Source organism: Capra hircus, chromosome 22, assembly GCF_001704415.2.
Source record: "Capra hircus breed San Clemente chromosome 22, ASM170441v1, whole genome shotgun sequence".
Classification (NCBI taxonomy): domain Eukaryota; kingdom Metazoa; phylum Chordata; class Mammalia; order Artiodactyla; family Bovidae; genus Capra; species Capra hircus.
In genome coordinates, this window is record NC_030829.1 from 52,363,927 (window position 1) to 52,376,492 (window position 12,566).

General features: G+C 44.9%; 1 protein-coding gene across 2 annotated transcripts in view; it reads right to left on the reverse strand.

The window, feature by feature from the left end:
- Positions 1 to 12,566, reverse strand: part of KLHL18 (kelch like family member 18) — a 50,516-nt gene that overhangs the window by 22,035 nt on the left and 15,915 nt on the right. For both annotated transcript variants that reach the window (XM_018066857.1, XM_018066856.1), the window contains exons 2-3: positions 4,616 to 4,746; positions 1,826 to 1,966 (exon numbers count right to left, since the gene is read on the reverse strand). In XM_018066857.1, the coding sequence (XP_017922346.1) occupies positions 1,826 to 1,966; positions 4,616 to 4,746 (272 nt within the window). The remainder of the gene's footprint in view (positions 1 to 1,825; positions 1,967 to 4,615; positions 4,747 to 12,566) is intronic.

The following is a 12,566-nucleotide window of genomic DNA, read 5'->3' on the forward strand; positions in this document are numbered from 1 at the left end:
AAAAGTATCAGCAGACTGCAGGCCTCACAGGCAGAGCGGCCCCAGGACTACTGCTCTAAGAGCTCTGATGGCTTCCTACCTTCTCTGTGCTGCCAAGCCCTGGCCTTTCCACTACCACTCAGGATGGCTTCCCTCAAGTCTTTAGTAATCAGACCTTGAAAATGAAGGGCCCACGTACGTGTCATCAACGGGGCAGCTGGGAGACCCCATCACACTCTGCAGTCAGCCTCAGGGAAAATCACCGCCCAGAAACTCGGGCAGTGATGGCAGCCATTGAAAAGAAAACAGAAAGGAGGCCAAGCCTCTGGGGCCTGTGGCAGGGAATAAAAAACAGGAATAAGGTGTTAGCTTAGGCTTCAGAAGGGGGCTCCCAGTGCTGAACAGAAAAATGTCAAGGACGGACTCAAAACATCAGGCTTCGTGTTTAAGCAGCTTTTCCTGAGATGTCATTATTGGTGCATGTGAAAACTGCACTGGTCTGAAAATCTTTTCAGAGACACTGTAATAGAGCCTGGATCCAGTGTTGACAGCGAGGATCTCAAAGACCACTAGGTGGCGCTCTTGTCCCCTCATGAGAATGGCCAACTTTCCTCCCTTCCAGAGGGCCTTAGTCTCCAGGTTCTGTGGGAATATAGGGATGAATCAAGCCCAGTCTGTGTCCTTAAGCTCACACGTGAGTAGGACAGACAGTGAGTGCCCCATGGCCTGCCACACGCAGCCTGACCCAGAAGGCATCTTAGGGAAGGTCAAGTCAGGCTTTGGGGCTGCACGCACAACATGGTCTCCAGCTGCAAAACCCAAACAGGACCACCTACCTCCCAGGGAAACCAGCAAAGGGTGCCCCTGCATGTTAGCATCGCTGCCACAGTTGCTGAGTCCAGTGGCACACACAGCAGTGCTCACTGATGCCCCTGAGCACCATGTGGCAGGACATAGCAGTGGGGGTCCACAGAGCTGTTAAGTGATTTGGGCTGAGGAGCAGAAATGGGAGAGGGAGAGAGGCTCTCAGAGGGGATGAGGTTCAGGAGGGTGGGTGTGAGGCGAGAGGAATGCTGGTCTTGAGACCAGGGGCCCTGTGATTAGGGGAGCTCAGCTGGAGCCAGGCCCTGGAGAGACCACAGACAGAGGAGCGTTGTGGGGTGCTGCTCTGGTTTGTCTCTGCCTGTGTGTGGCCCAGCACTAACCCTCAGCCCTGAGCCTCCAGTGTTCAGAGGCAGCTTTTACTTTGTGACTAAGATCTCTGCCTCTTGAGGGGGAGGAAGAGCCTTTTTATCTGCTCAAGTCCTCAAAAGGTCAAGGCCAAGTACTGGACATAAGTAGGGCCATAATGCATGGCCCTTACCCTAAAAGCATACAGTGATTGTTCCCAGGGGATTAAAGGTTAAAGGGGACAGAGAATTCTAGCAGGTAAAGTTTGGGAGGGGTCTTTCAGAGCAGAAGGAAAAAGGAAGGCTAAGAAATTCAAGCAGGGGAAGGATCCACACAAAGATGGAGATAGCTGTGGAACAGTTAGGCAATGCTGACCAAATCTGGAGGAGGTGGCTGGTCAGACCGGAGAGAGAGGACCGGGAGAGGATGTACACATCAGGCCAAGGAGAGTGCAGGCAGGGCTCCATAAATCCTGCTCCTCAAAGGTGCATCCCAAAGAACTGGGTACTGCTTCAGACTGATTTCAAGAAAGGTCATTTCTGCAGAGTTATCTTCCCAGCTCCTCACTCCCTTCATAAGACTTTCCACGGCCCCAAGACTCAGCAAACTGGCAGAGGATTCCAGGAATGAGATGGTCTGCTCGCCACTGTGGGCCATGCCCATCACATCACCTCACCGTTCTCGGAGGAATGTGCAGCAGGCGTCTTTGATGCTCTGCAGCTGCAGGAAACTCGCCCCCATCAGCAACGACTGCACGTTCTGCTGGTCAATGGCGAGGTGGCCGTTGTAGGCAAAGTTGATCAGAGCTTCCAGGGCACTAGAGCAAAGAGGAAAGATTCTCTTCAGAGATGGGGCTTGGCTTACAGGAGACTCGGGCCCTCAGTGAGCTGACACTGTCACCTGACAATGGATGGCCCCCCATTCGCAGATACAATTAGCCTGTGTCCTTTGAGAATCTACCTGAAAAGAATAATCATTTCACCATAGCTATAATTCTACTTCTTAGGGTGTCTTTACTGCCCAAATATTTTTATTACAGGAAGTTCTACAAAGAGAAAGCAACAACCCAGAATCTCACTACTGAATGAGTCAACTGTAGTCATTTCTAGGTTCATTTTCATTTCCTACTTGCCTGTATGCTTAAGTTGTATGGATATAATCATTCTGAAGCCCTTTCCAATGTTTCTACACTGTATTCATGGTTTTTTTGGCTGCACTGTGAGGCTTGCAGTTATGCAATCAGGGACTGAAAGCAGGCCATGTCAGTGGAAACACCAAGTTCTAACCACTGGATCACCAGCAAACTCCCCATGTTTAACATTTTTAACAGGTGCTAAATAGTAGTCCAACACATAAATATGCTATTATTTATTTCTTTATTGGTAAGCATAATAGCTATTACAAATAATGTTTTCTGACTATTTCTTTGGGATAAACTTTCAGAATGAGGCTTTTTCTGCCTTCCAGTTCACACCAAGAATGCAATCCAAGTTCTGTCTGTAGGCTGTCTGTGGTCTGGCCCCTCTCCACCTGCCACTCTTCCCCTTACTCTGTTCCAACATGCTGAACACACTCTGACCTCAGGGCCTTTGCACTGGCGGCTCCCTCTGTTTGGAGGGCTCCTCCCCCGCATGGCTTACTCCCTCACTTCACCTCAAATGTCACCTCAACACAGAGGGCTTCCCTGATCACCCTGAGATAGCATGGACCCCCACCATCATTCGCTAGCCTTTGTTCTGCTTTACCTCCTTTTCTCTTCACTTCCCAGCTGTATCATGTATTTGTCTACTGCCAGATCACTGCTACTAGAAAGCTGGCGGAATAAGAGGTGCTGATTCCTCAACGCTGTGTCTCAGTGCCTACAGCAGCACAGCTCACAGGTGCTCCATCTACCTGTTCAATGAGGCACTTGGATGGTGCGTGGTGATTAGCACGGCTCCATCAGACGCAGACCTCAGAGAAGAGCATGTTCAACTGCCCGTGGAGATAGACACATCGCTGTGCCTCTCCTTACAGGTAGCTGGCCTGGGATCGCACTCCTGCAGTGGGTATATAAACCATCGCCCTGTGCTGGGGCAGGTCACCTTCAGTTATCCACAGGACACTACACAGTCTCCTAGCTGCTCCTTCGAGTTTTCACCGCTGGGAGATTAGGAAGCTGGGTGACAGAGGACAGGTTACTGGCTAATATTTTAGAGTCACTGGTTTCTCATCTCTCCCCCAACAAGAATCATCCTGTGTGTCCTCTTTGCTGCTGTGTGTCCAGACCCCAGCACAACGCCAGGCAGAGTAGGTGCAATGGACCTCTGAATGTAGCCGGGGTTATAAACAAACAGCCCTGATTCACAGACTTGCAGTCAACTATTCTATTTCATATAAATATGCCTTTTTCCTCTCAAGGCCCAAAAAAGGCATAAGAAAATGAAAGTTGCTCAGTCGTGTCTGATTCTTTGCGATCCATGGACTATAGTCCATGGAATTCTCCAGGCCAGAATACTGGAGTGGGTAGCCTTTCCCTTCTCCAGGGAGAAAAATAAAAAAGGCATAGTATCAGATATGTCCCATCTAAATGTCTTCCAGTGTCCCAGAAAGCCCTCCATAACAAAGAACCATTGTCCCCAGATGTCAGGAGCGCTGAGGCTGAGAAATTCTGCCCTGGATGAATTTTAGGGTCAGGAGTTTCAGGAATTTCAGGAAACCCTGAAAGTGCATCATTTATGCACTTATTTACAGTTGTCCTTACATCTAGATTCTCTTCATGGGAAAACTCTCCTGATCAGGAGAGTATCTAAATCACATGTGGCTATTTAAAACTAAATTTATTATTATTTACTTCATTTATTTTTTTGGCTATGCTATGTGGCTTGCAGGACTTTAGTTCCCCAACCAGGGACTGAACCTGGGCTCCTGTCAGTGAAAGCATGGAGTGCTAACCACTGGACAACTAGGGGATTCCCCTAAAATTAAATTTAAATTAATTAAAATTAAATAATATTTAAAATTCAGTCTTTCGGTCCTACCAGCCACATTTCAAGTGCTCAACAGCTGCATGTGCTAAGGGCTACCATTTTGGAGACAACAAACAGAACATCTCCATCAATACAGGAAGCTCTAATGAATAATGCTGTTCCTGACTGAGGAAAAGGGTAATGAATGAAGACACTTATTGGAAAGACTACTCTGTCAGCTTAAAAGGCTGGGAGAAAAGTGAAGAGAATAATACACCACCAACTCTGTACTGAACCCTCGTTCCTATGAGACATGTTACTCTAACAGAGGAAAAACACATCAAAACTCCTTATTTTAACCCTGTCTCAGGCCAGTGGCTGAGGTTCTAGATCATTTACTGGGCACCTACTATGTGTGTGGAGCCGTGCTAGATACTGGGTCCCACTGGAAGGCCCTCAAAGGGCACCAAACACAAGGCTGAAAGCAGGCTATGGAACCTGATGGACAAATTTCATACCTTGGGTCCATTCCTTGCATTACAATCTCATCCTGCTTGCACTCCATCATGTCATTTGTAAACATAGCATGGAAATACGGGATAGAGGCTGCTAAGACGATCCGGTGAGCGCTGAATTTGTGGTCCCCGATCTGTGGGCAGAGTAAAATACAAAGACAGACATTGAGCAACGCAAATGTGAAAACCCACGTTATTCCTTCCGCAGGTCAACTGTCTGCCCAATGGAGAGGTACTGAAGGCATCCCAGCACGTGATGGCTGAGGCATTCCACAAAGACCCTGAAGTATTTTAAACTCAGCATACTCAGTTATAGTAGGAGAATGCAAATAGCACATTTTTAAGAGGTATTAAAGTAGTTAGAAGTTTTTGTTTACACAGCAGTCTTCACTGCACCCCTCCAAAGATCTCCTAGCAACTCAAAAGACCTGACCTCCCGAACCCTTTTTCCTGATCCCAATTTTCAGATAGAAGAGACAAACTAGCCAAGAGCCCTGAAGCACTTAACAGGAGGCTCCTCAAGAGGACTAAACACATGAGAAATAAGACCAGGTTTGCAAAGTGCTGGGGGGCGGGGGGCACATGCGGGAATCAAGGACAGAGCGCATATCATGGGCACAGATGTTATGGGGTCCCAGGGTGCCAAGCAGGCTGTGGTAGACCACAAGGAGCCCAGAGTTCTCTTAGGAACGTGACCCTGGCAGCGGCTGGAAGGACTCGGGCTGTGGACTGGCTGGCGCTCTGCACAGCTCACAGGGCTCACAGGGACAGAGGCAGACTCTTTCTAATCTGTACCAAACCCTCAAGGACACATCCTTAATCCTGGGGAGTTCTCCAAAGTGCTTTCCCACTGTCTGCCAAAAGGATATTCCTTTTAACAAGCTTTGCCATTTATAGCTCCAAGACACATAAACATTTCCACTTAAGAACTTTCTACGCATCAGAAAGAGCAAAACAGTCTGGTTTTTTTCTTCCTTTTTCATCCAAGTCCCACATTAGTGAAATGCCAAAGCCATTTCACTGCCTCATACTCATCTCTTTGGGTCACATTTATTCAAGGATTCTAGCTCAGGCTGTGTCACCGTGTCCTCCTTTTCACTGAACTTTAGGTTTATTATCTGTTCACTGCTTCAAGAACAGGCACACCACCTTCTAAATACCAAAGGATCCTTAACCAGATTCAGATTCTACATGCTCCTCCTATAATCCACGTGTTGTTCTACTACCAGCGTTGGTGATATTATATGGCTGCATGCTGAGGGTCTTTCTTAATTAAAAACAAAAAAATCACACCAATACACACAATATTTCTTAAAATTGTTCTACAAGGCTTATAATGGAACCAGAGTCGGACACGACTCAGCGACTTCACTTTCACTTTTCACTTTCATGCATTGGAGAAGGAAATGGCAACCCACTCCAGTGTTCTTGCCTGGAGAATCCCAGGGACGGGGGATCCTGGTGGGCTGCCGTCTATGGGATTGCACAGAGTCGGACACGACTGAAGTGACTTAGCAGCAGCAACCTGTATTGGAATCCCTGTTTCTTGGATCCCATTTAATTCTCTTTTAACTTAATTGCCTTTTTCTGGTGAAAAGTGTCTTCTAACAGAGCATCTTTAAAAAAGGCGTACTATGAACTCACAGCATATCTGACACCAAATGTGTTGGCTCTATTCTCACAGCAACCAATTCTCCAACTTTCCAGACACCAATTGGTATCCTACAGTTCAGTTCAGATAGTCACTTCTGACTCTACAACCCCATGGACTGCAGAACGCCAGCTTCTCTGTCAATCACCAACTCTTGGAGTTTGCTCAAACTCATGTCCATCGAGTCAGTGATGCCATCCAACCATCCCATCCTCTGTTATCCCGCTCTCCTCCTGCCTTCAATCTTTCCCAGCATCAGGGTCTTTTCCTATGAGTCAGTTCTTCGCATCAGGTGGCCAAAGTATCCTACAATTGAATTCAAATCTGACACTATCTAGAGTTAGTGTGGACCCCTAACAGTTCCACCAGACTGCTCCTGCTTCAGATGCCCACTGCAAGTCTGGGCCACTCACACTTCTGACCAATCAGTTATAAGGTCAGAAGAGGGGTGGGGTTCCCCACAATCCCCCTCTTCAGGTTTGAGAATTTGCTGGAATGGTACTTTTAAGTAAGCATGAGTGATTAGCTCATTGCTCACTGGTGATTAACACCGTCTCCAGTCCCTCCCCTTCTCGAGAGGCAGCGAGGTGGTGCTGAAAGCTCCAAACCTCCAGTCACACGGTTGGTTCTTCTGGCAACCAGTTCTTATTCTGAAGCTGTGGAGGGGCCCACAGAGTTACCTCAGTAGCATAAACAGGTATGGCTGACTTCTCCTCTTACCCCTATTAGAAAATTCCAAGGGTTTTAGAAGCTCTTGGGTTGGGAACTGGGAACAAAAGGCAAGTACTACAACAGAAGATGTCAGAAAATTACAAGGCTTTTTGGAGCTCTGTGCCAGGAATCAGGCACAAAGACCAAATATGTATTTCTTATTATATCACAATATCTAAGAGCATATGCACAAAATGTCTGAAAATGTCTTTATTACCTTTAAACTTGGGTGGTATTTTAGCTGGCTATAAAATTCTGTGTTGAGAATTTTTTTGGGGTGGTGGGGAGCAGTACTGTGGGATCTTAATTCCTCAACCAGGGATCTACCACGGGATTCACTGTGCCCTTGACAGTGAAAGTGTGGAATCCTAACCACTAGACTGCCAGGGAATTGCCCTCTTTCAGAATTTCAAGGTATCGTTCCACTGTCTTCTAGTTTGTTACTTTCAGGCAAGTTAATGCCATTTTGAATACTAACCCTAAGTATGTGACTGCTCTCTCAAGAGGCTTTTGGGGCTTTCTCTTTTTCCTCAGAGATCTGAAGCCTCATAAGGCTGTAACTTGGAGTCGATTTTATTTACTGTGCAGCATCATTCTATAGCCATTATTTCAGTTCTAAGAACATCTTTTCATAACATTTCTTTGATAATTTCCTCCTGTCTACTGTTTATTTCATCTCATATTCCCATTAGTTAGGTATTAGACCTCTTGGAATGAGCCTCTATAATTTATCTCTTCTCCCCAGTTTTTCATCTCTTTCAATTTGGTCTGTCTTCTGGGAATCTACTTAACCTTTTAATATTTCTGTGTGGTATTTTTCATACTTGCTATCATACTTTTAATTTCTAAGAAGTCTTCTTTTCTGGAGGTTCTTTTTATTTATTTTTAAAGAATCTAGTTCATCTTTTATGAATGCAATATTTTCTCTAATCTCTCTCAAGACATTATAATTAAAATCTTTCCTTCTTCTTCTCCTTGATTTTACTGTTTCCTCTGAGTTCTTTTCTCTCCCATTTGCTTTGGACTCTGTCTTTTACGTCCTTTAAGTGTCTCACTGGGCTTCCCTGGTGGGTCAGAGGTTTAGAGCGTCTGCCTCCAATGTGGGAGACCCGGGTTCGATCCCTGGGTCGCGAAGATCCCCTGGAGAAGGAAATGGTAAACCTGGCTATCTGTTCAGACTTTGAAAGCTGCTGGAAAGCTCTGTTTATGAGGGCTAAGCTCATCAGCTTGTGCACTTCACATTAGTGTAATCAGGCAAGAAGAATCTGCCATTTTTTGAGGGTCCTTCAAAGTGGGCAGTATCTTCAGGACTTCTTCTCTGGAACTATATTTATCAGAGAAAGATCTTTCAGTCTTTTGCATGGGAGCACCTGCCTGCAAATATTCTGAAAACTGTGAGAGAGGGGAATTGTTCTACTAATCACTATTTATAACTTTGTCTTAAAGCTGCTATTTTCAGTTTTGCTCCATACTCCATCCCATCTTCTGTGCTTGGTGTGCCTCTGATTCAATATCTAAGACTAAAATTTTTGTCTCCTGCAAAGAGTAGGGGAGGGGCTGTAGGCATCTGTTTTTTACACAGACTTTCAACTAATCTTCCTGTTTTCAGTATTTGGTTTTTCCAGTTCTGGAGCTAATCCAGGGTTCCGCATTACAAATCCTCTTTCTTGTTACTTTTCTCCCCCCACCTCCAGCAAGAACTTTCAGTTCCTCAGGTCCCTTAAGTTCATCACACTCGCTTCTTGGCTTCGACATTCCAATGACCTCTCATTTGCTGATCTCTCTTCTCCCTCTTCTGTGCGCTGACTCATGTCTGACTTTTTGCAACCCTATGAACTGTAGCCCACCAGGCTTGTCTGTCCATGGGATTTCCCAGGCAAGAATACTGGAGTGGGTTGCCATTTCCTCCTCCAGGGGATCTTCCTGATCCAGAGATCTAACTGGGTGTCTCCTGCACTGGCAGGTGGATTCTTTTACCACTGAGCCACCCAGGGAGCCCCCTTCTCCCTCTTACTATCATTTTAACGGTATTACAGGAAGGAATGGAGGATAAAATGTGTATTCAATTTGCTGTGTTAAACTCCTGTGCATTTATTTTTCATGTAGAAAGTAAACAGAAGACAAAAGGACAGGTTGTATGTGCACGAACTGGGTGACCTGATTTCCCAAAAAAGCTCAGCTAAAGAGACGACAGGCCTATCTTGGGATATGCTAGCCAGATTACATCTGAATTCTGTGCTCAGTTAAGGGGGACAACTAATTTTTCTTTAGGTGATGGCACCTACATGTATTTGAAAAATAGCTGTACCTACACCTAAACAATATAATTTATCTGGCCCACAGACTGGTGCAGGTGTTGATTTGAGGGCCCTTTGCAACAATTCTGCAGAATCCCTTTAGCATGGGAACCCCTGCACCAGAGGTACCTGGAGATCCCTTCTAGTTAGTGGTGTCTGAGACCTTGACTGAGCAAATGCAACCAGAAATCCTAAGCACCTCAGTTCTACCTAAGTTGTGACTTGCTTTAACACACACACACACAAGTTGTGACTTGCTTTAGCACACGCACGCACGCACGCACACACACACACACATACATACATATATATATACCACCCCCCCAACCTCTTTCCATTTTCTTCCTTGGAAAGACTAAGAAATCTTTCATTCCTGACCCTGCCCAGATCTTTGGAGATACCACGAACTCTGTTCCTGTCAAAGGCAAGTGAGACTCAAGATTCAACTAGTGGCTTGTTCAGGCAGGAAAAGCAGCAGGGCGAAATCTGAGTTGGGAGTAATCTGAGACAGGCGTCCCCAAAGATAGCAAAAGCTACTCCTAGAATACATTTCTGTTTGATGGGAAACATTTTGATACTATTCCTCCTACCTTCAAGGAGCCCACAATAAACATAAATAAAACAGTAAGTGAACAGTTAAGTGCCTTGCCTGTGCAGACAGAATCCCCTTGGGATCAGTGGGGTTTAAGACTAAGCTTTTAGGCAGTCACAAGAGATGCTGAAATTGCATGACAAGCAGTAATCCATAATTTCACTAAGGCACACATTTGAATCATAAAAGCTATGAATCTTGTGGGTAAGGATGAGCCTATAAAAATGAGTAGGCTTGGGTTAATCTGTAAAATTCCTTCTGGCTAGAAAGTCAATAATTGTCTCTTTAAGAGAGACAGTTATCATGGTAGATAAGAACAGATACTCTGGAACTAAATTAGCTAAATTATTAATTACTCTGGGTTCAAATCTAAGTTCTGCCACTTACAAGCAGTATAACCCTGGGCTAGTCATTTAACTTTACTACTTCAATTCACAAATCTGCCAAAGCGGGGTAAACAGTACCTCCCTCATGGGGTTATTGGGAGGATTATATTGGCATTTAATGCAAGGCATTTAAAACAGTACATGGCACATATGATGTGCTACATAAGTGCTTGTTAAAGAAAGAAAGAAAATGTCCTTATATTGAGAATTTCACAGAAGTTATTTTTAATTCCTTTAAAGAAGGGGTCAACAAACCATGGTTATGGGCCAAAATCTGGCTTCCCTACCTATTTTTGTGCTAAGTATAGGTTTTACATTTTTAAATGGTTGAAAAAAATCAAGCCTCACATTTCATGACATGTGAAAATCATACAAAACCCAACTTTCAGTAACCAGATATAAAGTTTTTGCTTTTGAACATAGACATGCCCATACTATAGCAAAGCTGAGTAGCTATGATAGTGAGCATTGGCCCACAAAACCAAAAATATTTACTACCTGCCTCTTTACAGAAAAAGTTTGCTGACCTCTGCTCTAGAGTCACAGGGAACAAATATTATGAAGAGGGAGGTGGACACATTCTCTAGAAAGGGAAAGATGTTGATCACTTATTTAAGACACCACCCCATGCCCCACCCACATCACACCTGATTTTCAGAGATCACACCCTGCTGAACTAGGATGAACTGTCTATACCTTGTGGAACCCAACACTGAGATACAGGGTCTAACACAAAAACACTCGTTCTTTTCGAAAAGGAAGTGAGCTCAGCCTGAAAGATACAGGCATTCACAGAGGAGTCATGAATGGCCTGTATGGGCCTGCTACCACCAGTTGCCTTTTTTTAAACTTCAGCTTCTTAACCATAGTTACACAATCAATCATCCTTTCTCCAACACCCCCATGGAGTTTCAGTGCTATTTAGCCTCAGCAAATAATGCAGCCTTGTCCATCAGCAATGCAGGAGGTGGACTGCCTGGAGATGCCCTGAAGTACTTGCCTTCAGACCTCAGGAACCTACCAATCCCCCCATGTTATTCAGCAACTGCCCAGCACAAAGCCAGTGAGGCCCAGCTGTCCATCCAAACGAGAATCTTATTCACGTGTCAGACATTAAGGCTCCTCCATGTTTGAGATGTGAAGCCTCAGTCTTAAGCATGATACTTTTCTATTCTTATCAGTCCAGTGGACTTCAAACTCCTTGAGAAAATAAGGGTCATGTACATCCCCCAATGTACATGTACATCCCCCAATGTACAATGTTCAGTAAATATTTATTGAAATTAAAATACCAACTCCATTCCTTAATGGCTACCCAGAAAATCAACGAATCTTTGCAAAAATAAACTAATATGGTAGGAAAAACAACGGCAGTTTCACTAAAAGTGATAGCCAAAATGGACCACAGCTTCCTTCAGTTAAATTTAGAGAAGGATATGGAAGACTGAGCAGGGGGCACTGTGAATTTTCTACTCATTTCCTTCAAAACTTTTTTACATATATAAGTAGATACAGTAAGGCTTTCCTCATAGCTCGTTTGGTAAAGAATCTGCCTAATGCAGGAGACCTGGGTTTGACTTGGGTTGGGAAGATCCCCTGGTGAAGGAAATGGCAACCCACTCCAGTATTCTTGCCTAGAGAATTCCAGGGACAGAGGAGCCTGGCAGGCTACTGTCCATGGGGTTGCAAGAGTTAGACTTGACTTAGTGACTAAACTACTACCACCAGATACCGTAAACCTTCAAATAACCACAACGCTTGATGGCTAGTACAACAACAATCTATCACGAATATTCATTATCATCTAGATATAAGATGACCTCTATATAGCTATGTAATATTAAGTTATTAACTATGTATGAATAATGTTTAATAATATATTTGCTATGAATCCTCTGTAATAGCACAATGATGATGAGAACAGCTCCAGGTAACAAGGAGCTGGCGGGGGCTCCAACAACTCCGTGTGTGATGAAGCAGTCTGCGGTGGGAGGATGCTGACCACACAGCACTTCAGCCCCCCATCTTTTCTCCTGTTTGATTACATGAGACAATGAATGACTGGTCTAGACTGCTGAGGCTGGTTCTGCTATTAAGAGTTAAGAGTTCTGAGCATTGTGGTCTGGAGAAAGCCCTGGGAAAATGCAAGAAAGGGGGACCTTCCTTCCTGGTCTTAACAAATGGGCTCTAACCAAAGGTGGTTTCAGCTCTGACTGCCCCCTGGTGGTTACCTGCAGGCCCCTACTCAGCTCACCAGTTAGGTCTTCAAGGACCCCATGTATGAAAACGCCATGGAGACGGCGTCTGCTGCAGGCAT